The following is a 26,639-nucleotide window of genomic DNA, read 5'->3' on the forward strand; positions in this document are numbered from 1 at the left end:
TGGCGAGCAGTGGGAGCAGCCTGCCTGGTAAAAGTGGCAGTGATAACATGGGAGGTTCATCTGTTTGTCTCTTTGTTTCATCCTTCTTGACTAAGGAGAAGAAAAAATAAAAGCCAAGGCCAATGGCTTTGTCCTGCTTGATCCAGCTTTACCCTAATTTTTGGGAAGTGCCTGATTTCCCCTGGTTCTACCTTCTACTTTCCAAAATGCCTGCAAGAAATTATGAAGTATATTTCATGAATGCACTGAAACATGACATGTTGACCTGAAGATAAAAATACCATCCTTGAAATCTGTAGCAGCTCCCTCCACTGTGGAAACCAAATACATCTCCTGGGACACATCCTTCCTTAATTCTTGTTCACCTGGAGGCCCAGCTTAACAACTCTAAATATAGCACTCAAAAGGCCCATCTTAAGCAGTATTTTATTAAATTGAGCTGTGTGGCACTCTTAGAGCAGACTCATTCTTTCCATTGGTAGGTTTCAGTCATTTTAACCAAATGCATTACCTTTGTTGTGATTGAGGGTTTGGAAAGATAAAAAACTTTATTCACAAGCAGGAGATCTCTCATAGCTTTTAATTTTCTGATGGTTTTTCCATGTGTTTTTTATTCTTGTAATAACTTAGGTAAAAAGTTTCCAGGTTTGAAAATCTCAACAAGCACAGGAAGGAAAGTGTGACTCAAAACCTTCCATTTTCCAAGGGAGATTATTTACCAAGATAACAAGCACGTCAGTGCAGCTGTAGTAGTGTTGTTTAGGCTTATGAGCCTCAGCCTGACATACTGTTTATTTTTAATTCATCTGCTTTGCTTGAGCCAGAGTTTGAGAGAGCCGCTGTTGTTACCAACCTTATCTGAATTTTTGTTGTTATTTTCACTTCTTCTGTGGTTTTAATTTGTTTCTCATTTCTCTGTTCATTTTCTTACCATCCTTTTCAAGTAAAGTATCTGCTTTTGGGGAAGATAAAGATTCTTTATGAAGTTATAAAAGTCTTGGTGAAGATTTTTGTTTCACGCAGTTGATGGCTTGTTGTTGTTGGTATACCTTCAGTCACTGTGTGTGTGCTTTGAGCGGTTTTACTGGTCTGCAGCCTTGCTTCTAGAAGAAATGCAATGCACTTTGGTTGCCTTATTTGGAATTTGCTGACTTTTTGCTACCTCTACTTAGATTAACTAACTTTCCTTGCAGATAAATTTTCATCATTTTTCCCACCTTTGTTTTGGATGGAGCACCGAGTAGACAGGTTCTTTGTGATTTTATCTTTGATATGTAGCCGTAGAGGCTCATGACGTGCGGGTTGCTCCTCTCTAAAGCAGTGCTCTCCCTCCTGCAGCCTGGTGTCCCCACAGTGCCAGCTGTGCCCGCCGTGGTGCCCCAGCGGCCACAGCCCTACCCGGAGCCAGCAATGCCGTTCCCTGTGGTCCAGCCCACCACTGTCGCCTCCCTGCCACTGGGGCAGCCGCAGCCAGTGCTGGCCGGCCAGCAGGTGAGGGTTTGGCTGCTGCTGAAAAGCGCTTTCCCTGTCCCTTGCTTTACCTTACCCCTTGCCTTACCCTGCCCTGACCTATGTCTGTAGCACGTTTGAGGTGTTAGAGACCATGAAACTGCCACTTGAGAGACCTGGGGATGGATGGAGCAAAGGGCATTGGGTTTAAGGAATGGAAGAGTAACAAGCTTGAAAGCAGTTGTGTGATACCTTGGAATGTTTTGATGAAGTTTAAGACTTCTCTTCTATTGTGGCTTAACAGGCTTAAAGCCTGGCTTTTAACCTTTTATTAATTTTGCATTATTATTTGGCAATGCCTTCATAAAAGGTTATAAAGAAACTCTGTTGCCTCATGTCAACTGACTTTAAATCCTCAGCAATGCTGCTGCTTTTGGACTTGTGCAGAGATGTAGTTCAGTATAGGCATCCAGCCAGTAGCTTTATCTTAGAATCATAGAATCCCAGACAGGTTTGGGTTGGAAGGGTTCTTAAATCTCATCCAGTTCCAACCCCTGGGAACACCTTCCACTGGAGCAGCTTGCTCCAAGCCCCTGTGTCCAGCCTGGCCTTGAACACTGCCAGGGATGGGGCAGCCACAGCTTCTCTGGGCACCCTGTGCCAGCGCCTCAGCACCCTCACAGGGAAGAACTTCTGCCTAAGAGCTCATCTCAGTCTCACCTGCTTTAAGTTTGAGCCCACTCCCTCTTGTCATTATAGTCCCTGATGAAGAGTCCCTCTCAGGCAGCCTGGTAGGCCCCCTTCAGATACTGGAAGGCCACAGAAGAGTCTGTCCCTCTCTGTATTGTCTCCAAATAATAATTCTTTGTGCAGCTTGAATTATCAAATTCCCCCCCAAACCTGTGTTCCTTAAAGGCATTTCCAAAACATCTCTCTCCAGGCAGGTTGTGGTTGTCTCTTTTCATGGAGATGGGCTCAGCCTGAGACACAGACCTGTATGACCCTGTAATTCATGGCTCATCTTTTGTGATTCTACCAAAGCTTGGCTTTCTTCAGTAGAAACTCTTGGCAAGGCGGGGGAGTGTCTGTATTGTTTGTGACCAGTCTCCAAAACTTTTTAGTTAACATTTTTCTTACAGGTTGCCTTTTATACCTGTTCTTCTGTAGAAGACAACGTAATTTGGTCTTGTAAAACATATGCTTATGTGAAGTTTTATTACACGTCAGGGTTTTTGTCTGATGGGTAGGAGTATTCTCATGGTTCTCAGACAAGAATCTTACATTAGGACCTCAGCAGTTGCACAGGTCTCTCTAGTGGCCTCTGGAGCTTTATGCTGAGTTCAAAATCTGTTGTTTATTTTCCCCTATGAGTAGATGCTGGTTTGGAATAGGATATTTGCCCAACTTCCACGGTTTCTTTTGCATGCCCTCTTTTCACAGCACTGCTGTCTCTTGAAATAATTCTAACCCTGATAGTGACAAGATTTAATAACTAGTCTGTGTTTCCTAATCTTGCCAGGAAGCCAAATCAAAGACTGACTTTTTACAGTATTATTATTACAGAAATAGGTAAAATGATAAAGTTTCTATGCAGAAATTCCCAGAGCACCCTGTGTGCCTTGGAAACAAAAGTAGGTCTGGTGTTCCCAGAGTCTCCAGGCTTGATGCTGTGAGTGGTGGAGATCTGCAGTCTTTTGTAAATGAGTGGTAGGGCAGGTCAACACAAGAATGAGAAATCAAGGTGAGAAAATTCCTCTCCCAAACAGAATGAGATGTAGTGATCTGGTATGAATACACACTGATGGCTCAGACACACAGGGTCAGTGTTGCTGCATCTCCTCAATATTTTTCTTTGTTTCCAATTTGGATATCTGTGCATTTATAATATTAAGATTATAGTGGAGCACAGTTCACATAATTCAGTTGAATACTTTTTGCTCTCTATGCTTCATCCAATTCATAAGCATTTTGTAAAACACAAGATGAATTTGAAATGGAGGCTTTAGGAAGCTGCTTAGTTCCATGAGGATATTTTTTTCTTGCTCTTAGCATAGTGTTTTCTTGAGTTGAAGACGGGTTAAACAGCCTGTGCCAGCTCAGTCCTCAGTTATCTGTGGACAGCCTGCCTGTACTGCAGATTAATCCAGCCAGGGATGCTGAGTTACCTCTGGGTGCTGCCAAGGTTTACTATCTCCAGCCCAGCATCGTGTGATGGGACTGTTCTGCTCCTGAGTTGCAGTTGGGTCCGTGGTGCAGATCTTTAGCTGTGGGATGAGCAAGCATCCCCAGTGCCTCAGGTGGGCTTCATCCCAACCAGTTTACTCTGTCCCATCATCGCTGCCAGGCCAGCTCCTGCTGAGCCACTTGTTTGCATTGGCACTGCTGTTCCCTTGAGTTTGGCAGTTTAGGTGAGTAGATGCCCCTGATTTCCTAAAACCTGGAATGGTAGAAACTGCAGTACAGAGCCATGTCACAGAATCAAAGAATGGTTCGAGTTGGAAGGGACCTTAAAGCTCCTCCAGTTCCAACCCCTACCACGGGCAGGGACACCTTCCACTGGAGCAGCTTGCTCCAAGCCCCTGTGTCCAACCTGGCCTTGAACACTGCCAGGGATGGGGCAGCCTCAGCACCCTCACAGGGAAGAGCTTCTGCCTAAGAGCTCATCTCAATCTCCCCTCTGGCAGGTTAAAGCCATTCCCCTTGGCCTGTCCCTACAGGCCCTTGTCCCAAGCCACTCTCCAGGTTTCCTGCAGCCCCTTCAGGCACTGGAGCTGCTCTCAGGTCTCCCCTTCAGGAGCCTTCTCTTCTCCAGGCTGCCCCAGCCCAGCTCTCTCAGCCTGCCTCCATAGGAGACCTTTTCTGCCTGGTGGAGTTCAAAGCTGAACCTCATGTTGCCCTGACGTAGATCAAGCAATAGAACTGTTGCCTGCCTAGAATAAGCCTTTTTGGGACCAGAGTTAGAAAAAAATAATCCAAAATCATTGTTTTTTAATTTAGTGTGGCAAGATGAGTATTTAGGCAGGACTGACAGACCCTGCAGGAGCTCAGCTGGTGCTATGCAGTTATTCAGTGCTGTCTCCAGCATGTCTTGGGCAGCTTGTGGCGTTCAGCCCCGGACACTTGATACCAGCTGCCAAATACTCTTTTGTTCACTGATCTCTGCATTGGAAACTGTCAGTGACCTTGGGGTGGACAGTATCTTGCTTCTTTGGTGGTACTTCTCCAGTTTTATTGTATTAATTCCTAAAAACTGGTTGAAGAATCCTGACTCCAAAAAATGTGCAAATATTCTGGTAGTGATTTATGGTAGATGTGGTGAAGATGAAGGATTAAAACGCTTGGCTCTTCATTTGCAAGTTACCTTTTGACCCTGGGGCATGTCGTCAGTTCCGTGTGCTGCAGTGCCCAGGTGGAACAGTCAGTCCTGCAATCCAAAGTAGGTCAATCCAGAGCAAATTGGTGCCTTAATGCCCAGCTTCTGAGACAGAAGTTTTATTTTTAAATCTTTCAGCATTAATTAGAGGAAGTGCAGGAGGAGGTGCCGGTACCATGGGAAATGGGAAAGTTTGCTACTGATTATTTTCAGTTTTAATGTGGCTTTTTATTTCTCTTCTGTAGTATAAAATCTGGCAGGCCAGTGGGGCACTGTTTTCCATGGAAGGGTAAAACTGCTTTTTTGGCTACCAGTGTTGTTACTACGGCACCTCAGAAATAACTGGGATCCAGCTTCTACTATAATTACTGTGTTTTATTCATGTCTTAGATAACAAGCGTTGTATATTTCAATGCCTGCTACATTATGTAGTCAGCTTTTGGATGCCAAGATTAGCTGGGCAGGAATCTTGGAAGTTAGTAGGTGGGTATTTTACAGGGCTATCTAGAACAATCTCTGGGATTTAAAGTCTGAGTCACTACAAATAACCTTTTCAAGACAGTTAGAACTTGCCTTTTGAGATGTAATGTATCTTGCATTTAAATGTGTTTTAAACACAGGCTCTTGTACAGTGTTTAAATTGTGAGTGTCCTTCTGTGAACCACCCCTGCTCTGAGCAACAATTTTGCTTTGACCATGTGGCTTGAACTGGAGGGAGGATCATAGATCCATGGAATAGTTTGGGTTGGAAGAGACCTTAAAGCTCATCCAGTTCCAACCCCTGCCATGGGCAGGGACACCTTCCACTAGAGCAGGTTGCTCCAAGCCCTGTCCAACCTGGTCTTCTGATGGCTGTGTCTAGTGCACTGCTTCCTTTGTAATATATGTGCTCTAACCTTTCACTTTTCTTTCCCAGCAGCAACCCATAGCCCAGCAGGTGCTGGCCAGCCAGCCCGTTTGCCCCATCCAGCCTACAACCCATCTGCTACCCCAGTATCAGCCCCAGACCTCTCAGGTGGCAGCCAGCAGCACCCCACTGAAACCTCTTCAAATTTCAACTGTGCCGCAGCTTCCTCCGGTGGCCCCTTCCCAGGTAACACGTTTGGAACCCGTGTGTGAATACATCCGTTTCAGGAAAGCTTCCAGCTAATAATTAACATGATTTGTGGGGTTCGTGTGGCTATTTTGAGTGCATGCCATTTTAATTAGCCCACAAGAATATAGCTTTTTCCTAATCCCTGTACATTTCCTTACTATTTGTTTTCATTTGGTGAAGCAGAAATCTCCTCTGTGAGCAATGCTGCGGCATGCCTACAGAATCCAGTTCATGGCAGTTACAAAATTGCAATAACTGCTGCTTTTTTTATTTTTTTTTCTCCCCCCATGCACCTCCCCCCTGGCATAATCTCTTCCCCATCCCAGGCTTAAGAGCACGAGAAGTTGTCCATTAATTTTTTCTTTTTCTGAGCTCCCGATTTCCATGTTCCCCACCTCTCCCCTCCCTAGCTCTCAGCCCTGTTTCTGTTTTCAGTAGCAAGGATGGACCCTTTCCTTAGCCTGGTGGAAGGGTTTGTTGGTGCTGTTAGAGTGTTTGGTAGTGACAGGCACCATGATGTGAAGCAGCTTCCACCAAAGGGAAGAAACAAGCTGCTTCCATGATGATGACAGGGTAGTTACAGTCTGCTGCATCACTGGGAGATTTTGGTTGCAAAACCCCTTTAATGGGAGCTTCCGTGCTGCTTGGGTGGCAGCCAGCCTATTTTAAAGGGTTTTAAATTGTCTTACTGAATTTTTGCATGAAAGCATTTTGCATTTTGTCTGGTCCGATTCCTTCTCATTGCTGTTAAAATGAAAGCAGCTTTAATTAGTATGTTGCTCGAAGGCTTCAAGATAGTCTTAGAAATAGCGTCAGTCTTGTGAGGTATAAAAACATCCCCCTCCCCCAAATTTTTTTTTCCTCTTATACTAATGATTTAAGTATAATCAGTTTTTATCACTGTTTATAAACCTCAGGAAATGAATGGAAGTGATTAACAAACAGACATAATTATCATCATGGCACAGGTGATTTTTACATACTTGTATGGCAAATGAAACTACTTTGTACCATCAGTGAAAGCACTTGCAATTTATGTGATATTATATTTTTTTCAGATTCCTCAGTTTCCTGTCATTCCTGCAATTACTCCTCTGGCAGGACTTGACAGCCTTCCTCCAAACCTCTCTGATTTACCTGCTGCAAACGTGCCCCCCATACCTGCTCCTTCTCAGTATTTTGCTCCAGCCGTGATTTTACCCAGCCTCCCCATGAACCCCACTCTGCCTATGGCACCAAACTCCCCTGCCCTCCCCATGCAGGCAGTCAATCTTCCTCATACCACCGTGGCTTCTTTGGTCTTGCCCTGCCAAACAATAGTGCCAAATATGTCAGCTGCTACGATCCCACTGCTTGCCGTGGCACCGCCGGGAGTGCCAGCGCTACCGCCGCACCATGTGGTGCCCCAGCTCTCCCAACAGCAGATGTACCCAGCCACCTTCCAGCAGATCATTCAGAGCGAAGCGCCCTCTCCCCATCACACGCAGGGCACGCAAGCAGTATCCCAGGCGCAGCAACCTCAGTCACTCCAGCCAAGCATAATCCATCCTTCTGAACAGCCTCTGCCTGTGCCCGGGGCTGGACACCAGGTAATGCTCTGGGTGCGGGGCTGCAGGGTGGTTCCGAGCACAGGTGATCCTGGGGCTCCCACGCTGTACACTCATAGCAGGGAGGTCTCTTCCTTGCTGCTAGGATGGTTTGTTAACTTCTTGACCTCAGTCCTGGAGGTGGTTGTTAGAGCTGTGGAGCAGGTGAGGTCTTAACCTAGGGCCAGGTGAATATTTAGGCTACAGGGAATAATCTCACGGGGTTTGGAAAGTGAGCAGGTGAGAGCACTTTCTGAATTCCCCCTTACTTTTCCTATCTCAAATATGACACAAGAACAAGCTGTCGTTCTCCTGTGGCAGGAGAATGGGTCAAGCTGTGGTAGCAGCCACCCAGCTTTGCTGGTGCCTTTACCCCGATCTGTGCATGATGCACATGGGCTGCTGTGTGCAAACCCTGGCTGAGCTGGCAGGAGAGACAGAGTAGTTTTGATGTAGAATAGCTTTAAAACAGCAAAGGGAATTGGTGATTCGTTAATGACTCCAGCAACCTGCATGGAAGAGGTCTATTAGACAAGAATGAATTCTAGCTGCAGACCATTCCCCCCTCAAATGAAATGAAGCATAAAATGGAGCTTCTAATATTAACTCTACAACAGAGCTGGTTCAGGACTTGTTGACAGAGTCTGTAAATACTTCTATTGCCCTATGTGTGATATGACAACATGAAATGCAGTCTGATCCAAGCAGGAGAGAGCACTAAATCTGTTAATAATAGCATTCCTGAAAACCTCTATTCTACCACATCACTTTGCCGTAACATATTGATTAAAGTTCATAGCGTCCCGTTTCAACCTGCCATGTCATGGCATCTTCAAAGCAGGACATAACTTTTAACTTTCTTCAGCTGTATATTTGGTACAGCAGTACTGTTTGTGACACTGTAGGCAACATGGAGCTCAAGACAATTACTGCTAAGCTCATTAGCTGTAGTATTTCTACTGGCTTTAGAGGAAATTGAATCAGGGAGAGCAAGCACAGCAGACATCAAAGCTGGGGAACTGATATTCCCAAACTGTCCTGACACGGTCATTAGCTATCGCACGTATTAGCTCCACACATACTAGCTAATATGTGTGGAGGATTTGTCCAGTAATATTTTTCAGGGAAAAAAAAGTCGCTATTACGAACAAAATGGACAAATGTAGAGGAATATTCAATAACGTTGTTCTATGTCTCCAAATGCTTTTAAGGGAGAGGTATTTCTGTAAATAAAGGTTTTCCAGTGCAGTGCTGTTGTGGCAGTTGAGGTTTTACATGAAACCGTTTTGTGAGTTACTCTCGTTGTACACCAGAGTTGCTACTCTACCAACCTCCACTTAGGCAGTTGTGTAACTGCTGTGTGTTGCAGAGCACATCATGTCTTTATTTCTGTCCACATGAAAACCTGGAATCACAATTCCGGCTCATATCCGGAATACGCAGAGAGTATGCAGTAACAAAACTGTGGCCTGCTTCTCGTCTGAAGTCTCATCTGAGTCTTCATTTTTTTAAATATATATATATATCCTCCAAATAGGCTAGATTTCTACGTGATGATTCTACAAAAAAGTAAAAGTTAGGCAAGAGTTTTATCTAATAGTGAAAAGCCTTTTTTCTCCCATATTTTCCTTTCTTTCCTTTTTCCCCTTCCCACAAGCTTAGTCCCCTTGGAATAATACATGGTGTACCTAAAAGGAGAATGTTCTGTTCTTAAATATACAACTCTAAAGAACTGTTATGCAGAATAACAACACAGTCTCTAAGGTGGTTGGCATCTGATTGCATCGGTCCAGTTCCCACAAAGTGCTTACGCACACAAGTTATTTTAATGCATTGAAGAAATCCACTGAGATAAATGAAACTTCTTCCTCTGTGCATGTAGCGCAAGGAAGCATTTGCAGGACTTGGAGCCTTGGTGCTTAGCATGTGTCTTAAATATTTAAACTAAACAGAAAACAACGCGTTCCGCAAGGCACTGGTATATATACAGTGCAAAAGAGCTGATTGTGTGGTCTGTACCAGTGTCTGGGTCCACAGAGAGAGCAGAGTTTTAAAGAAATACTGATTTTGATTATGCCCGGGGTGCCTTTTTCTCAGCATGGCCATTGTGGTGGCTCAGTGAAAGCAGAGCAAACTCTTCAGGACAATGAATTCATAATCTTAAGATTTTAATTTCTTAGCTACGTATGGCTTTGTTTCTACAAACTAAATAGCACCTGAGCAATACACACATTGTCATAATGATGGAGGAAGAATCTCTGTATTTTTATTTGGTTGTTTCAAAGCAAGTTTCAGTAGTTACCTGCCCAAGCAGAGACCATGCAAATACAGTCTCGCTCAGAATCACAACCCTTTCTCCATGAGCTCTGGTGGCTTTGGTGAGTGGTCGTGTAAGTCACAAGCACCCTGAGCAGAGGTTTGTTTTAACAGCTGTCTGTTGTGTTGCAGCAGATGACTGGACACACTCAGTATGCTTTGGAGGCTGGAGCCCAGGTGCCCGTGCTGCCGGTGCAACCCTCCATAGTCATGTCACCGCCTTTGCAGCTGCAGCCCGAGCTGTTGCCACCCCACGCTGCTCCGGAAAGTGTTTCACAGCTCCATGGCAGCCTTGCTGCAGCCAGTCCGCCTGTGCCCGTAGATCACTGCCTGCCTCTGCAGCCTTCTGGCCTGCTCCAGCCTGAGCTTTCCCAGCCACTGGCTCAGCAGCTCCCAGCTCCCTGCTCAGCTGGCCCGGCACTCGCAGAGACATCTCAAGAGGTACCTTCCTCTGAAGTAACTCACCAGCCTCACCCTTAACATTCTTACTTGCTCCTCTGTGAAATAATGTGCTTATCTCACAAGGGAGATTATCCCCTCTCATCACATAGAGCCGCTTGTCCCAGATGATGGAGGCTCTGGGTCAGCAAATAATTGGCTGTTTCAGATGAAGCTGGGAACTGCATGCTGTACCTTGTGGAACGTCTCCTTGAAGTGATGATGCAGCAGGACTAAATACCTCTTTGTCTGTAGCTAAGCATAAACACAGAGGCAGAAATTACTTTCTTTTAAGTGCTGGGGGTCAGCAAGAAGCTGTTCTGTGGAGTTTCATCCATGTTTTGTCCAGTCTTGTTTTAAATGTTTCAAGCACTTGTGCAACCAGCCATCATTTGCCTTAAGAAACTGCTTCATCACTATGTAAAACCTCTCATGCTCCTCATCTTGAGCCTTATTCCCATTTCATTTAGTGTTGTATCCTCCTGTATTGCTTGAATTCTAGTCTAGCCCTGGGATTTTTGTTTCTTCAGATATTCATAGGCATTCCCAATTCTCAGTGGTCATATAAGCAAGATACTTTTTACTGGATTTCTTTTTAAAACTGTCAGCCCCCTCCTGTCTGCTGTTTTGACTTTTCTTTCCACACCCATGATGGTTTAACCTTCAGTCTTGACAGAATGTCATAGAACATTTCCTTCTCTTCAACTTTTTAATAGATATCCATAAGCAAAGCAAAACAAAGGTGTTGACATTCATATCAGATTTCAGTAAATAAGTCCGATTTGTTCTCCGCTTCCAAGTGGAAATGTGCCTCAGCAATTCTGCTTTTGGAATTCTTCCTCTTGAGGCTCTCTGTTCTGGGCTACCTTTCTTCCCAGAGCAACAGTTCCCATCTTTTCAGACAAAATCTCTTTGGTTTTACCCATGCTCTCATGCACTTGTTGCATGCCTTGACTACATGGCACAGCCTAATTTCAGCAGAGGTACATCTTATCTCCTTTTCCAGAAGATGTTCTGTAAGGATGCTGCTAACACTAAAACCAGATTCTAGTTCCCCGTTTTGCCTGTTCATCTAGTAGCAACCTTATTCTTGTCAAATAAATATTCATGCATTGACACGCAGGACATTTCCTGATGAGTTTCTGTATCCTATTGGTCAGATACAGCAAGGATGGTAGAACCCATGTGTAGTGCTTCACTTGCAGGATCCCCAAGTAACTCCTGGCTGTCCTATCCCTTGCCTATTTTTTCTGTATGCACAGCTCATGTTTGGTTCAATGATGTCAAAGCTACATCCTTCAGTGCAGGGTCCATCCCATTAGAGAGTCTGGAAATATTAATAAACCTTGTTATTATTGTGCAGTGTGATATGGGGGATACAGGTGGTCCTGTATTACCTGAGAAATCCATGCCCACTGAGGCACATATCTGTCCTGTCTCTTTATCATATCCCTAGGAACTTTTAACCCCTGTTTTACTACCATCATTCTCATATTTCATCTTGTAAGTTAATTCCCTTTTCTCTCAATTTTAAGAAATTAATCCAGTGTCATAAGATGGTCAAATTAATCAATGTGGCCCCTGTGCTGATTTTAAAACATATATTGCTAAGGTTTTCTTGGGTGTAAGAGAAGTTTCATATCTGTATATATTGGAAACACTGCATTTTGTTGTTACTCTGCCATAACATTTTTATCTCTTCTCTTTGTTTCAATGTGTGGCAGTACTCACATTCAAACCAATCCAAATTAATCAGGCTAATGAGATTTTGTAAGGCACTTGATCAAGTGCATTGCTAAAATTTAGATATATTATGTCTGTGTTCTCACTGTTCATTAATTTTGCAGTTTTATCGAAACTGCAGTCAAACTTGGCATGGCATATGTGTGGCATTATAAGCAAGGAGTGGAGCTGACTGGTTAAGTGCTAAGCTTTTAACTCCAGTCTACCAGCTGCTTTGGTATGAAGATGTAGTGATGTCAAGGGCCTTGTTTCTAGCTGTGTGTCTATAGAAGGATTTTATAGACATGTTTGTAAATATATATAAATATATATGAAAATATATATTTATTAATAATTTGAGGTGCGTGTATATACATATAGCTATATACGTGCACGTGTGTGTCTGTGTACATACTCGGTATGTTTTTGTAGTCGGGCCATTAGCATCATCAGCACAGATTCTGTGACAACAGGTTTACCCAATGCAAAGTCACACGTCTGTCCTGGCACTGCAACCAGTGAAAAAGGGAAGCTTTTAGGGAAAATATCTATGATGTAGACAGCAGGAGGAGATGGTGTGAGGGCAGTATTTTTAAATGAGTTTTCATCTTGTAAGTTCCCCAGAAATCCAATAAGCCAAATACAGTGAAAATAAATTACGTATTTCAGGAAAATATACAAAGCAATGAAGAAAATTAGCTTATACTTTATACCCATTCAAAAATAAAATTAGGTAGGAGTGGATGTGCACTGGTTCTGCAATCAAGTTTTCCCGTTGTGGTGAGAACTGTTTTGGTTCTTTCATCACTTCTTCTGCTTTAGAGACAGCAGAAGGGAACTAGCACATTAGTGGCTCTGTCTTAAAAGAGAGAGTGATGCTTTGGACAGAAGTAATGTGGGGAGGGTAAAATGAGTTATTTACTTCTTTTCAAGTTTCAAGAAGTTAAATGGAATGGTTTAGAGTTACTCGTGTCTCAACAGCAAAACCTTTCTTAAAGGTGTTTTTATCTGCCGTTACAATGCATTTACTTAAATGACTTTTTCTTACATTTTAGGAGCAGGCAATACAGGACAAACTTCAAACTCTGTCACAGAGCTGTGAAAGGTATCATTATAATCTCTTTGGCATTAGAAATGTTTTCTTTCTGGAGGCTGTTTTTCCTCTTTCTCTTTCCAAGACTAGGTCAAATGCCTGCCCTTTGCCTTGGGCAGGGGCTTGAAGATGGAAGGGTGCACATCTAGTGAGACAGCTGCAGATGTGCTGTGTGGCTGTTTTGGCCCCTCAAACTCTTTTAATTCTCTAGACTGGGTGCTGCATCCTAGGCTAGATGTGTGTATGACAGCTTTCATTTCAGCATGTAACTTCCCTTTTTGCTTTGGTAACTGAAGTGGTACAGTCCCTGGGGCTGCTGTTGACTCTGTATAAAAACATGTTACTCCAGTATAATTTGATATATAGTTTATTCTCTCTTTGGGAATAAACTGGATATGTCTGTACCACCTTCTGTAATTGATCTTCCCCAGGTATGTTAAAGGGAACAGTTTACCAGTGAGTTGTGTGTTGAACCACTCAAAAGTTTTTGTAACAAGTGGCAAAACACACAGCCAAAGCCTCCTTCTATGGTTTCGCAGTACATGAGGTCACCCTCAAGCTTAGTAATGCTAATGACAGAAGTAACGATAACCCCAAGAGGCAGCTCAGCACGCCTCAAGAAAAAAAGCAAATTGCAGTTTTTGCCAGCCCTCATCTGCCTGTTTCTGTAATCAAAATCAGAAGGGGAAGCATCAAGGTTCAGATGAACCACTGAGGAAGAGCCCTGGAGAGGAACGCTCGCTGCTGGACTGGAGAGGGGCTGAATGGGGCAGGACTCCCCTCCCCAGGCATCTGCTGCTTCTGTGCTACAGCTCGCAATTTAGCACCAGCAGTAAACTAGATTTTTCATGGTTGGGATTAGAGATAAGGTAGATACAGACAGTGTATGTTCATAAGCAGCTGAATGCCTTCCCTATGGCAAGAGCCAGCACCAGTTCAGCCTTACTGGTTATAAAGCCTTGGGTTAAGGATGGTAGTGACCTTTTTCTGTGAAATCTTAATTTTTCATGACTACAGGTGAGTTCTGGCTATAAGTAAGTTAGACAAAATGAGTTCTCTTTGTCTACCTAGCCCACTGTTGAAAGGCACATCAAATTTTCAATCGTCTTTTGAATTGTAATGTGCCTGTTCCAGAGTTGTGTTTGAAAATCTGACTTTCCTGACTGCCACAGTGTGGAGAGTCTGTGTCAGCTCCCACCTCGTAATCTCAGAGGGAGCTCTCCCTGATTCAGGTGCATGGATAACTCCGTGCTAGAGCTGGGTTGTGCTTTTGTACAGTTGGAGGGAACAGCATGGGAATCAAATGGCTGGCAATTGCAGCAAGGGTGTCATCTAGAATATATCCAGTGCACAAAATATGTTCACTTCCTAATACATGAGTTACACATACAAGGTAGCTGCAAAGGGAGTAGAAATAAACTGTTCTATGCAACTAGTATAAAATAGGAACTGAAAGCTGTAAATTTAAGAAAGGGATCCATAGGTTAGGCTTAAATTCTTTTATGCCTGCCTGGCTAAATGAGCACAGGAGTAGATTGTCCAGGAAGGTGATGAAATCTCACAGGGGCTTTGTAAGATCAGTTTACGCACAGCTGCGTGAGGACTGGTAGAGAGAGCTGACCATACCTTGGGGTAATAAAATAGGCCAGATGGCCTGACAGAGTTCCTCTGAACCTCTGAAAATTTCCTGGAAATTACTTTCATGTTGGGATCTTCTGTGCATGTCATATTAAAATCAGATTGTTAGCTGTTGTTTTGACTGCTAAAAATAATATAGTGTTGCTGGTCATCTGGGATATTGGGGCACAAAACCTCTTTCTGATCCCTGAGACCTGCAAAGAGAGGAGAGTCAGTCCTTTACAGGGTGCTGTACTGACTTCTCTTTTCTTTCATCTCCAACAAACATCACCTGACCCTGTTTAGACCTTCCTCTGTGAGTGCAGATGGACAGGAGTTGAGAAAACTGGACCTTAGAAAAGCAGCCACTTCTCTGAACTTGTGGAGTTCAGAGAAGGACTGTCAGGATCCCTGAAGTGAAAGGATTAGGGGGATGTAGTGATTTATGAAGAGTGATGGTAGTTTCCCTGTGGTATTGGCAGAAATGTCAATAGACCGTTCCTTAGCAGTATGGTAGCCAGGGCATGTGCCTGACTTGAAGTAATTCCCTTCACTTACTGATCATATTCCAGTAGTTGGCTCAGTTTAGGCCAAAAGTGTGCAGATGTGTTCTTAGGGTAGTCTTTGGTGTTGTTACCTATGCATAACTCTATTGTGCCTGATGGTGGTTTTATTTTGGGGGGTTTCTTCCTTTCTCTTACAAAGCTACATGAGTCCAGATGTTGCTTCAGGTAAAGAGATGAGTGACAGCTTTGAAGGAGCAATAGGAAGTGGAAAACAAGAAGGAAAGTCTTCAAAGAAACATAAGAAATCTACACGTGCACGTTCACGCCAGGAGAAGTCCAGCAGACCCAAACTGACCATATTAAATGCAAGTACAGCCTCTTTGAGGGTGACTTTAGGATTCCTTTGCCTTTGCCAGAAATAACTGTTGTTAATCTTTGCCTGCAGGTTTGTAACACGGGGGATAAGATGGTGGAGTGCCAGCTTGAAACACACAATCACAAAATGGTGACTTTCAAGTTTGATTTGGATGGTGATGCACCAGAGGAAATCGCTACTTACATGGTAAGACTTGGTTATGTGGCTGCCTCCAGTCTCTTGGTGCACTAGGTTGCTTCAGCCAACTTGTTCTCCTGTGTTTATTGTCCAAGCATTCTTGTAGTTGTGGAATGGAGCATTAATGAAAAGTTACTGTGTTTCTCTTTATTTTCATGTGGCTTATAGGTAGAGAACGAATTCATATTGCAGAGTGAAAAAGAGACATTTATTGAACAAATGAAAGATATTATTGATAAAGCAGAAGATATGCTCAGTGAAGATACAGAAGGAGAACGAAGTTCTGATCAGGGAATGAGTCCCCAGCAAGATACTGATAGACTGGAAATGGGTGAGGTAAGAACTGTTAAATAAAGATTTCTAGTTTGATTCCTTAGAGCCAGTTACTGTAAATTAACGTTACATTGTGTGTTAAAGAAAACAAAATGTTTCTTAGCTAGAAAAATAATAGTTTTACCCCATTAAAGCTTACAATGTGAGTGCTTCTTGGAATGATGCTCCTCTTGCATTGATAGGCTGGGGAATTGAGTGAAGAGAAGCCTAATGAGGTTCAACAGGGGCAAGTGCAAGGTGCTGCACCTGGGGAGGAAGAACCCAAGTACCAGCACAGGCTGGGGCTGACCTACTGGAGAGCAGTTCAGCTGGGAAGGACCTGAGAGTACTGGCAGATGATAAGTTGACCATGAGCTGGCAGTGTGCCCTTGAGCCAGGAGAGACAAGAGTATCCTGGGGTGCACTGGGAGGAGTGTGGCAGCAGGTTGAGGGAGGTGATTCGTCCTCCTCTGCTCAACCCTGGTGAGGCCACATTTGAAGTGCTGTGTCCACTGCTGGGCTCTTCAGTACAAGGAAGACAAGGAGTTGCTGGAGAGGGTCCAGCAGAGGCCACAAGGATGATCAAGGATCTGGAGCATCTCTTATGAGGAGAGACTGTGGGAGCTGAGCCTGGTTAGTCCAGAGTGTTGTTAGAAGTGGCAGAGCACTGGCACAGGCTGCGCAGGGGGTTGTTGAGTCTTCCTTTCTGGAAACATTCAAAACCAGCCTGGATGCATTCCTGTGTAGCCTGCTCTGGGTGTCCCTGCCTTGGCAGTGGGGTTGGATTGGATGATCTCCAGAGGGCCCTTCCAACCCTAACAATTCTGTGTTCAGAGACAGTTCTATTGTTTTGTTCCTGTTTTTTCAACAGGAGAAGCGGCAGTCTCAGACGAAGACACCCGTGTACCAGCAAAATGGTAAGTGTGCCTTTGAATACAAACTTAAGCTTTAAGGTAGTCATGAGTGTGCTAGATTCAGGAAGAAACTCACCAGTGTTTGGTGGTTGGAAATATATCTGAAATATGGGTGTAAGAGTGGTCCCTCCTCTTAGCAGCCTGGATGATCACAGGGGTATCCTGAGTGAATCTCACATCTGGGGACATTTAGGGAAGCCCTGGATTGCATGAGCAATTGCATGATCAGTGGTGAAGAAGTCAAGAAGGTACAGGCAAGCAAACTCTTCACAACCATGACTACATTTGCAAGAGAAAGCTAAAATATTTATGTTTGTGTTGGTAATTGAATTGACGTTTCTAACCCAAAACTTTTCAGCTACACTGGTGTTACACAGTCGTGTTTTACGGGTTTTACAAGCAAATGGAATGGGAAGGGAATTGGCCTTTGGTTCTCTCTGTAAGTTTCATGCTGGTGAGAAAAATGTAACCTCTGCTGAAGGAAGCAACGTTTCCATAGTTCCTCTTACTGCATGTGGCACTTTATTTGCTCCGTGCTGAAGGGAGCAGAAGGATAAATGAAAACTTCCAAGTCCAGAAACTGTGAATCCTCCAAACCAGACTTCCTGCTCAAAAGCTCTGGTTTATTTTTTCCATGTAAACAGAACAGAATTTTCTCAGTCCACCTTTTTTAACATAACCTTTATATTCTACTAATGAAAGTTTAAAAGTGTATGTGTAATTCTGGTTTGCCATTGACATATGCCAGGCTTTGAGATAAGATGTGGAAGAAAATATTAGCTAGAAAACTTCCAACATGGAAAAGTTAAAACTGGATGAACTTGAACAAATCTTTCATCGTGAGAAAATGTCTACAGCACGTAACTGTTACTCTTCTGAAAGTGTGAATGCTTGAAAATGACTTAAAATATGTGGCAGAATCAGGAGGCAGAAGGGATGATAATCAAGTTAGGAGTTAATTGATCTTGGCTACTATTGTAGAAAGTCCTATTTTCTTTCAAAACACAGAAATTGAGACTGGTTTTTGATAGATGACCTGGAATGAATGGGGACGATTCCATTTACTTTTTCTTTTCTCTCTACCTCTAGTTTTGCATACTGGGAAAAGGTGGTTTATTATATGTCCTGTTGTGGAAAACCCTACTACTGATGCACCAGAATTTTCCCCACCGGTACCTCAGAGTACACAGCAGTCAGAAGGGCCAGGTATTTGCAAACATTGCAGAAAATGATTTCTTCTCTGAAGCTTGTGTGCCATCTCTCTTCTCTTCTCACCTGACTTAGTTGTGGTCATTTCCTTTCATTTAGTCAGAGGAAGAAAATGGTGAATGTTCTTCAGTCATGCATTTTGTGTTCCTGGAATTGAACCCAACTGGCAATGTTTGTCTGAGTTTCAGGAAAGTCTCAGTGTTTTAACCCTGCCTTACACTATAAGGTAGCTGAAGTTCTAGTCACTGCTGTTTCAATAAGCAGTGTCTTTTCTGTGACATGTTTTTGCATACTCTGCAATTTTAGGTCTAATTTGACTTGTGTAACAGTTATTTTCTGATGGGAGGCACTCGTGGGTTACAGCTGGATGTGGTTATCATTCATATAACTTTAATTCCCTGTGGCTCATTAAAAAGTCGTTGTGATGTCTGTATTCTCTCCAGACTCAGAGCAGCCAGATGACCAGCCTGTGGTGACGGATCCACCTGGTGTCTTATCCGATCAGCAGACAAGTGACAGCCCTGTTGGAGCATCTCCCTCTTTGGCACAAGTTCCTGCCACAGCGTCTTCCACCTGCTTACTGAGCCAGGTGGAGTTTCCAGCTCCGGCACAACTGGGATCTACTCCAAGCATCCTGGAGCAGCCAGTCACCAGCAGCAGTCAGCTAGAATATTCTCCGATGCCGGCTCATTCCGGCGCCCCTGTCCCCCGTGCCGCCGTGTTGGAGGAGCCGCCTGATGCTGCCCCGCACCTGCAGGCGCAGCCTGACGAGGGCACGTGTGTCCCTGACGTGGAGATCGCATGTTGCAGCGTTGGGCAGCACAGGGCAGTCCCTGCAGCTCCCGCGAAGGCAGCGGAGCTCTGCCCGCTCCAGGTGCTCCCGGATGCCGTCGTTCTGGAGCGGCAGCCCGTGGCGCAGGTCCCTGCGCTGCCGGAGCCCAGCCAGCCCAGCGCGGTGCAGCATCCCTTTGTGAGCCCGGCGTTACCTGCAGCCACGGCGGCCGATCCTCTCGCCGTGGTGGGGTCTCAGCTCCAGAGCCCGACCCAGGGGCCAGCACCCGCAGCCCCACAGCACGCCGCAGGGGTCGCTCTGCTGCAGCAGCAGCCGCCCGGCACGGCCGAGTCCGACGGAGAGGGGCCGCCCAGGGTGGACTTCGTCGACAACACCATAAAAAGCCTCGACGAGAAGCTGCGCAATTTGCTTTACCAGGAATACGTTCCTACTTCCTCTGCATCGGCAGGGACCCCAGACACTTCTGTCCCCTTGGAACAGGGCGACAGCGAGCTTCACTTGCCACCTTTTCCCAAAGATCAAGTTCCCGTGTTGGCGTTGGATTCGAGAGAACCAGGCCATAGTGTTGCAGAACCCAGCCAGGAGGTGAAAGCTGCTGCTGAGGCCCCGTCGGTGCCACTCATAGAACCCAAGATCTTGCCCTATCCAGGACTGGTAAGTCCAGTGGTGGCTCTGCCCCTTGATACCCCAAAGAGTAGAGCTCAGAACCAATGTCTGTATACATTGAACCATGTCTATGTACATGTCTTGTGGCAGGACATGTGTAGGTTGCTTGCTTTTCTAAACATGTTACGTGTCTGCTGCTGGGTGGATTCTGTCTGTTGGCTGCTTTCCAATGTGAAAGTTCTCTTAAATTTTTACCATCATTTTACGTTAATAAAATTTGGCTCATTCATGAAAACCAAACTTTTTACTCAGTGTCTCAATTGTGCCCCTGTATTGTGTTCTTTCAAGTAAGATCCTGAGTTTACAAAAACAGGTTTTCAGCGCTGTCTACTAGATCAGTATGTATCTTACCTGAAAAGTAGCATTTCTGGTGATGGTTACATCACCATTAGTAAGGATGAGGCTGTTCTTTGTAGTGTCAGCTAGATGCGCTATATCAGCTGCTTGAAAAATGCTGTATGTTACAGGCAAGATGCCTGCACTTGAGTAACTCACTCTTTAGATCATATTGTTTATAATGACTTTCTACAGCAGATAAAATTCTCCCTCTCTGAAAGGTGTTGTGTCTCCCCAATAATTTGTCCTATTAAAATACATGCCAATAAGAAGAGAGACAGAATTTCTGAAGACAGACATACAGATGAAGAAGGTACAGTCTGGCTGGAAAAGCAAACCACAACAAAACCCCAGACAGAGATATATATAATTCAGTTTGGGTTTTGGAGTGGTTTTTTAGCCTGTTTTTTACGAACTTAGGCTACAGTTCCCTCTGTGACACTGCCACTGCTTTTTTGTTTCTTCCCAAGGGAAGGGGAAAAATGGAGGAGTTGAAGGTAGAGCTAGAAGGCCACCTTCACAGACACTAAAATAGTTTTAATAGTCCACAATAGTGTGAGAGCAGAGAGAGGAGGAGAAGCTTTGTGTGGGACTGACATGCTTTTTCTTTCTTCTTTGTACCAAAAGCATGAAAAGTCGGAGGTCACCGGCATTGGTGCCTGCTCCTCAGAAGGAAGAGGTGGGTCAGCAAGCAGAAAAGGTAATGTTCCTTTCAGTGAACAGCATCTGTACTAGTGCATGGTCCTCTTCTCCAGTGTCCACTTGCTGCTCACCCTTCTGCAGAGCCCAGCATAAGGTGTTCCTGATCCTATTTCTAATACAGCTAATATTGAACATCTCGCTTCTGTCAAGTTTCCTAGAAAGGAACTGCCTCACAGGTGATTTCTTTTAAACCATAAGTCTGTAATACCTGCCTGTGGTGGAGGTGCAGGGTGTTCACAGGGAAGGCTATGTTCCAAATAATTCATTTCCAGTGCCCTTAAAAAGTCCAAACAGAAATTCCCTCAGATTTCCTGGGCTTCATAAAAACATGCTGACAAAAATAACATGCTTGAGGGTAGTCCCTCTGGGGGGAAGCCTGTTAAAACTTTCAAGGAAGTCCCATGGAGAACTAGTAAAGAGCACTCTAAGTACTTGTAGATACAATGGAACTTTGTATAGTTACACACCGTAGGAGCCAGTGTAAGAAGCTGGATATTAATTATGCTCCATTTACCTGTCTTGCAAGTCATTGTGAGGTTTTAAGGGCTGAGGAACCTAAAACTGTTCATTCTGTCATGGGTGGGGTGGGGAAGCTTGTAATATATATTGCTTTTGAGATTGTTGTGACAAAGCTGGCCACAAGGTTTGTGTGACAACATAGATCATTCTTGTCCTAGTGAACATAGATCATCCACAGCTTTTAGGTCAGCGTAAGAGTGGAGCACTGGGTAGCCTGCATTCATCTCTCACTATAGACAGAGTATGCAGGTGGAATATAGCATTTTGCAGTAAAATTAATGTATCTTAGATACCATCAAGCAGTGATGTATTTCACTGTTTCAGAAATACGAAGTGATAGATTTTTGCCTTATGTTCATTCTCTGCAATGTGCCATAAGAAAATGGCTTTATAAAAGGCTTCATTTCTTTGTTTAACTTCAAAAGCAGCATCCAGCTTGTGAAATAATTGCTTCTTGATTACTTCCACTGACACTTTCATTCTTGTGTGCTTCTGTGGTCGCAGTGCCCACCTTTTGAGCTTATAATTCCTACTTAATTTCCACAATAGATTGAAAAGAGTGCCTACTACCTGCAGATATTTTATATGGGCATCAATATTGCCTCCTGTATTACAAATAATAGTTAAATTATTCCTCAGTGCTACACTTTATCACGATACATGCATTGGTTTGTATTATGCTAAAGCATTCCAGACATGAATATTTATTTTGTTTCCAACTTGTAAAACAGGTTCAGCTGCAAGCATCACTTCAACTCCAGCTGCTACAGCAAAAGGCCTTCTTCAGGTAACCAGAAACAAGGAGCAGTTTTATGCTTGATTGCTACAGTTACTTTCAATGTTAATCTCCATTATTTTCTCCAGGTTACACCTACATCTTCAGGCATAACTAAGCAGATGGAAACTTCTAAAGGAAGCGAGAAGGCAAAAACTATGGCACTGTCTGCACACACAGAAAATGTAACACAGATACCTACAGCAGATGGGGTGATAAATAACCTTCAAAGGGATGACTCTCTAGACTCTGGTTCCTATGGAAAACAAGCCGAAGCTCATGATAGCAGTACACCAGCCAAAACGATTGGCAGGTTTTCAGTGATCAGCACACAAGATGAATTAACTTTAGCAGCACCGCACTGCTTGAGGTTCTCGGCACCCCCAGATGTCTACTTGGATGAGCTCCCTTCCAGCCCTAATCTGAAGACAGCTGTCCGGCGGATGCCGACAGCCTCCTCTGTTGATGTCCTCTGTGACCAGGGTTCCAGTGATTCTGCTGAGGAGCTTTTCCATCGGCAGTCGGCTGCTGCTGCCCCACTGTCTCCCCCAAGCAGCAGCACGGCTACTGACTTCATTAAGAAAGCAGCTGCTTTTCTGCAGAGGTCTGGCAAAGCTGGCTCGCCTGGCCTCGATTCCCCTAATGGGCAAGGAGCAAAAATTCCTACCATCAACATCACATCTTTCCACTCACAGTCATCATACATGAGCAGTGACAATGACTCGGAATTTGAAGATGCAGATATGAAGAAAGAATTGCAGAACCTGAGAGAAAAGTATGTTGGGTTGCAAACAGTGCTGGCAGGTGATGGGTAAAAACTAGCACTGAATGTTAGTTTAACCAAGACGCTAAACTTTATCTAAAGAGGTAATGGTTTTACTGAATACGGATGATACATCTTTTTAAAACAGAACTATAGTAATGCAAAACCCCTTAAACAGGCTGTATGGCACCATGAAATCCGCATTATAAATAAGGTAATGACTCATGTGCTAGTGGCATTTTTATGGGAAGCACTTTCACTTTTCTCCAAATTGAACTCCTTCAAACTGTTATACATGCCTTGAGAGTTAGGTTTTTTGAAGCCGCTGGTTTGAAGAGAGTTCTGAAATAGTTTGGAGTTCAGAGCTCTTGTCAAAACCAGTTGTTTTTACTGAGGATGTCGAAAGTCTTTTTAGCTGTCTAGAATTCTGTCTTACAAATGAGTATTTGAGAAGTCAGTCACCACAGGTAGACTGTTGTAACTTCACATACTTTTGGATTGATTGTTTTATAACCAGACTGTATTGTTTCTTTTTTTATAACTGTCTATGCTGTCAGGATGCAGTGCTTCATCAAATACATTGCTAGCAGAGTTCTTTGTCTTTTATGTTTAGACATATGAAAGAAATTGCTGAACTTCAGACTCAGCAGAAGAATGAGATAGAGGCACTGTATATTCGGTTAGGGAAGCCCCTTCCTCCCAACCTGGGGTTCCTTCACTCAGCCCCACCAAGCAGCCGTCGCCGAAGAACCAGCAAAAATAAATTGAAAGGTGGAAAACTATTAAACCCTCTGGTCCAGCAGCTCAGGAGTGGCACATCAAGCACAAGTAGGTACACTAGGTTGTTTCCTCAGTCGTTTTGTTAGTGTTGGTTGTGGTTCTGTTGTGCAATTGCACGGACTGCAGGACACGCAGCAATTTTTTTCTTGCTTTCAATAGTGTGGCTCAAGTTTGTGTTCTGCAAACTGGTTTTGCAGTGGGCTTCCTTTGGAACAGGCTTATTGCAGCTGCCCAGTGCTGAACCATGCACACCTTCTCTGCATCAGCTTGGCAGAGAAACAATAGTCTGCTTTAATTTGGAATACAGCCTGGTTACATTTTCATTCTCCAAATGCAGTTTATTGATGTTTATATTCACGTCTTAGGTGCTGTTATCCTCTGTTGATTATGTGCTGTATCTTGTTTTGCCATATAAGATTATATTGCATTTGCTCCCCCAAAGGCTGGAAGCTAAGAATAGTTATAAAACTGATGGATGCTTGGACCATCTGAAGAAGTTTGAGATTTTTCAAACAGTAGTACAGTTTGGAAAGTATACTTTGGAAAGTATAAAATTATAATTCAACTGGGAAATGTTGGTATGCCCCAGTACCTATTTCTTGAGCAAAATGAAGACAAATCATCTTTATTCTATTCTACTACTTAGTTTATGCTGTTATTTAGAGAACCCTGTGTTTCAAACCTGGTAGCACTTCTTTTCAATGTCAGTGCATCATAGGTCCACTTTGAATTTCATTGCACCACAATGAATTGTGACAGTGTTTTGGAAGTTTTTGCTTTTAATTAAGGGTTTCAACTGAGATAGGAAAAGCAAGGATATTCAGAGGCAAGATGTTCTGTGATCCATCTTGAATCTCGGTATACTTCCCTGAAGGAACTGAAGCATTGTTATGTTGGTTCAGTGCTCTATAGCTCTTCAGCTGCTACCAGCTGACATGCAGAGGTTTTACTTCCTTTCCTTCTGATAAGATACTCTAAATGTCTGGTATGTGTGGTCTGTTCATTTTGTGGTTCGTTCTTTGGTTCTCTCTAGCCATTTTTCCCTCTGTCTATTCACAAAACCCACATCTGTCTCCACTTGTGGATTTTATAGAATCATAGAATAGTTAGGGTTGGAAAGGACCTTAAGATCATCTAGTTCCAAACCCCCTTGCCATGGGCAGGGACACCTCACTCACACTAAACCATGCCACCCAAGGCTCTGTCCAGCCTGGCCTTGAACACTGACAGGGATGGAGAATTCACAACCTCCCTGGGCAACCCATTCCAGTGCCTCACCACCCTAACAGGAAAGAATTTCTTCTTTATATCCAGTCTAAACCTCCCCTGTCCTGTTACCCCTTGTCCTGTCACTACAATCCCTAATGAAGAGTCCCTCCCCACCATCCTCATAGGCCCCCTACAGGTGCTGGAAGGCTGCTATGAGGCCTCCACGCAGCTTCTCTTCTCCAGGCTGAACAGCCCCAACTTCCTCAGCCTGTCTTCATACGGGAGGTGCTCCAGCCCCTGATCATTCTTGTGGCCTCCTCTGGACTTGTTCCAACAGTTCCATGTCCTTTTTATGCTGAGGACACCAGAACTGCACACAATGCTCCAGGTGAGGTCTCACGAGAGCAGAGCAGAGGGGCAGGATCACCTCCTTCGACCTGCTGGTCACGCTCCTTTTGATGCAGCCCAGGATACGGTTGGTTTCTGGGCTGCAAGCGCACACTGAAGCCGGCTCATGTTCATTTTCTCATCAACCAACACCCCCAAGTTGTCTCCGCAGGGCTGCTCTGAATCTCTTCTCTGCCCAACCTGTAGCTGTGCCTGGGATTGCTCCGACCCAGGTGTAGGACCTTGCACTTGGCATGGTTAAACTCCATGAGGTTGGCATCAGCCCACCTCACAAGCGTGTCGAGGTCCCTCTGGATGGCATTCCTTCCCTCCAGAGTATCAACCAAACCACACAGCTTGGTGTCATCGGCAAACTTGCTGAGGGCGCACTCAATCCCACTGTCCATGTCAGCGACGAAGATGTTAAACAAGAGCGGTCCCAACACCGATCCCTGAGGGACACCACTCGTTACTGGTCTCCAGCTCGACATTGAGCCATTGACCACAACTCTTTGCATGCGGCCATCCATCCAGTTCTTTATCCACCGAGTGGTCCATCCATCAAATTGATGTCTCTCCAGTTCAGAGACAAGGATGTTGTGTGGGACAGTGTTGAACGCTTTGCACAAGTCCAGGTAGATGACATCAACTGCTCTACCCCTGTCCATCAGTTCTGTAGCCCCATCATAGAAGGCCACCAAATTGGTCAGGCAGGATTTCCCCTTAGTGAAGCCATGCTGGCTGTTACCAACCACCTCATTGTTTTTCATGTGCCTTAGCATGCCTTCCAGGAGAATCTGCTCCAAGATTTTGCCAGGCACAGAGGTGAGACTGACTGCTCTGTAATTCCCTGGGTCATCCATTTTCCCCTTCTTGAAAATGGGGGTTATATTTCCCTTTTTCCAGTCATTGGGAACTTCACCTGACTGCCATGATTTCTCAAATATGATGGCCAATGGCTTCACACCTTCATTCACCAGCTCCTTCAGGACCCACGGATGGATTTCATCAGGTCCCATGGATTTGTGCATGTTCAGGTTCTTAAGATGGTCTCGAACCAGATCCTCTCCTACAGTGGGCCCAAGGTCTTCATTCTCACAGTCCCTGCATCTGCCTTCCAAGACTTGGGTGGTGTGGTCAGAGTCTTTGCCAATGAAGATCGAGGCAAAGAAGTCATTGAGAACCTCAGCCTTCTCCACATCCAGGGCAGCCAGTTCTCCTGATAGCTTACGGAGAGGGCCTACATTGTCCCTAGTCTGTTTTTTATTCGCTACATACCTACAGAATCCCTTCCTGTTACCCTTAACATCCCTAGCCAAGTTTAATTCTAACTGAGCCTTAGCTTTCCTAACCTGGTCCCTAGCTTCCCAGACAACATCCCTGTACTCTTCCCAGGCCGCCTGTCCTTGCTTTCACCTTTTATGAGCCTCTTTTTTCCTTTGAATTTTCCTCAGCAGCTTGTTATCCATCCAAGGAGGTCTCCTGGCCCTCCTGCTGCACTTCCTTCTAGTTGGGATGCAACACT

The 26,639-nt window shown here is 44.4% G+C and overlaps 1 protein-coding gene across 10 annotated transcripts in view; it reads left to right on the forward strand.

Annotated features, from left to right (window-relative positions):
- Positions 1 to 26,639, forward strand: part of WNK2 (WNK lysine deficient protein kinase 2) — a 128,254-nt gene that overhangs the window by 72,421 nt on the left and 29,194 nt on the right. For 5 of the 10 annotated variants that reach the window (XM_062619592.1, XM_062619588.1, XM_062619589.1 and 2 more), the window contains exons 10-24: positions 1,339 to 1,491; positions 5,739 to 5,915; positions 6,977 to 7,507; positions 9,953 to 10,261; positions 13,036 to 13,085; positions 15,396 to 15,561; positions 15,642 to 15,758; positions 15,918 to 16,085; positions 16,933 to 16,978; positions 18,065 to 18,181; positions 18,628 to 19,631; positions 20,607 to 20,679; positions 21,932 to 21,987; positions 22,065 to 22,750; positions 23,352 to 23,566. In XM_062619592.1, the coding sequence (XP_062475576.1) occupies positions 1,339 to 1,491; positions 5,739 to 5,915; positions 6,977 to 7,507; positions 9,953 to 10,261; positions 13,036 to 13,085; positions 15,396 to 15,561; positions 15,642 to 15,758; positions 15,918 to 16,085; positions 16,933 to 16,978; positions 18,065 to 18,181; positions 18,628 to 19,631; positions 20,607 to 20,679; positions 21,932 to 21,987; positions 22,065 to 22,750; positions 23,352 to 23,566 (3,868 nt within the window). The remainder of the gene's footprint in view (positions 1 to 1,338; positions 1,492 to 5,738; positions 5,916 to 6,976; positions 7,508 to 9,952; positions 10,262 to 13,035; positions 13,086 to 15,395; positions 15,562 to 15,641; positions 15,759 to 15,917; positions 16,086 to 16,932; positions 16,979 to 18,064; positions 18,182 to 18,627; positions 19,632 to 20,606; positions 20,680 to 21,931; positions 21,988 to 22,064; positions 22,751 to 23,351; positions 23,567 to 26,639) is intronic. The other 5 variants (XM_062619587.1, XM_062619586.1, XM_062619585.1 and 2 more) reach the window with 5 other exon arrangements.

This window comes from Pezoporus occidentalis, unplaced genomic scaffold (genome assembly GCF_034315485.1).
Source record: "Pezoporus occidentalis ecotype Australia unplaced genomic scaffold, CSIRO_AGI_Poc_V1 ctg212, whole genome shotgun sequence".
Lineage (NCBI taxonomy): Eukaryota > Metazoa > Chordata > Aves > Psittaciformes > Psittacidae > Pezoporus > Pezoporus occidentalis.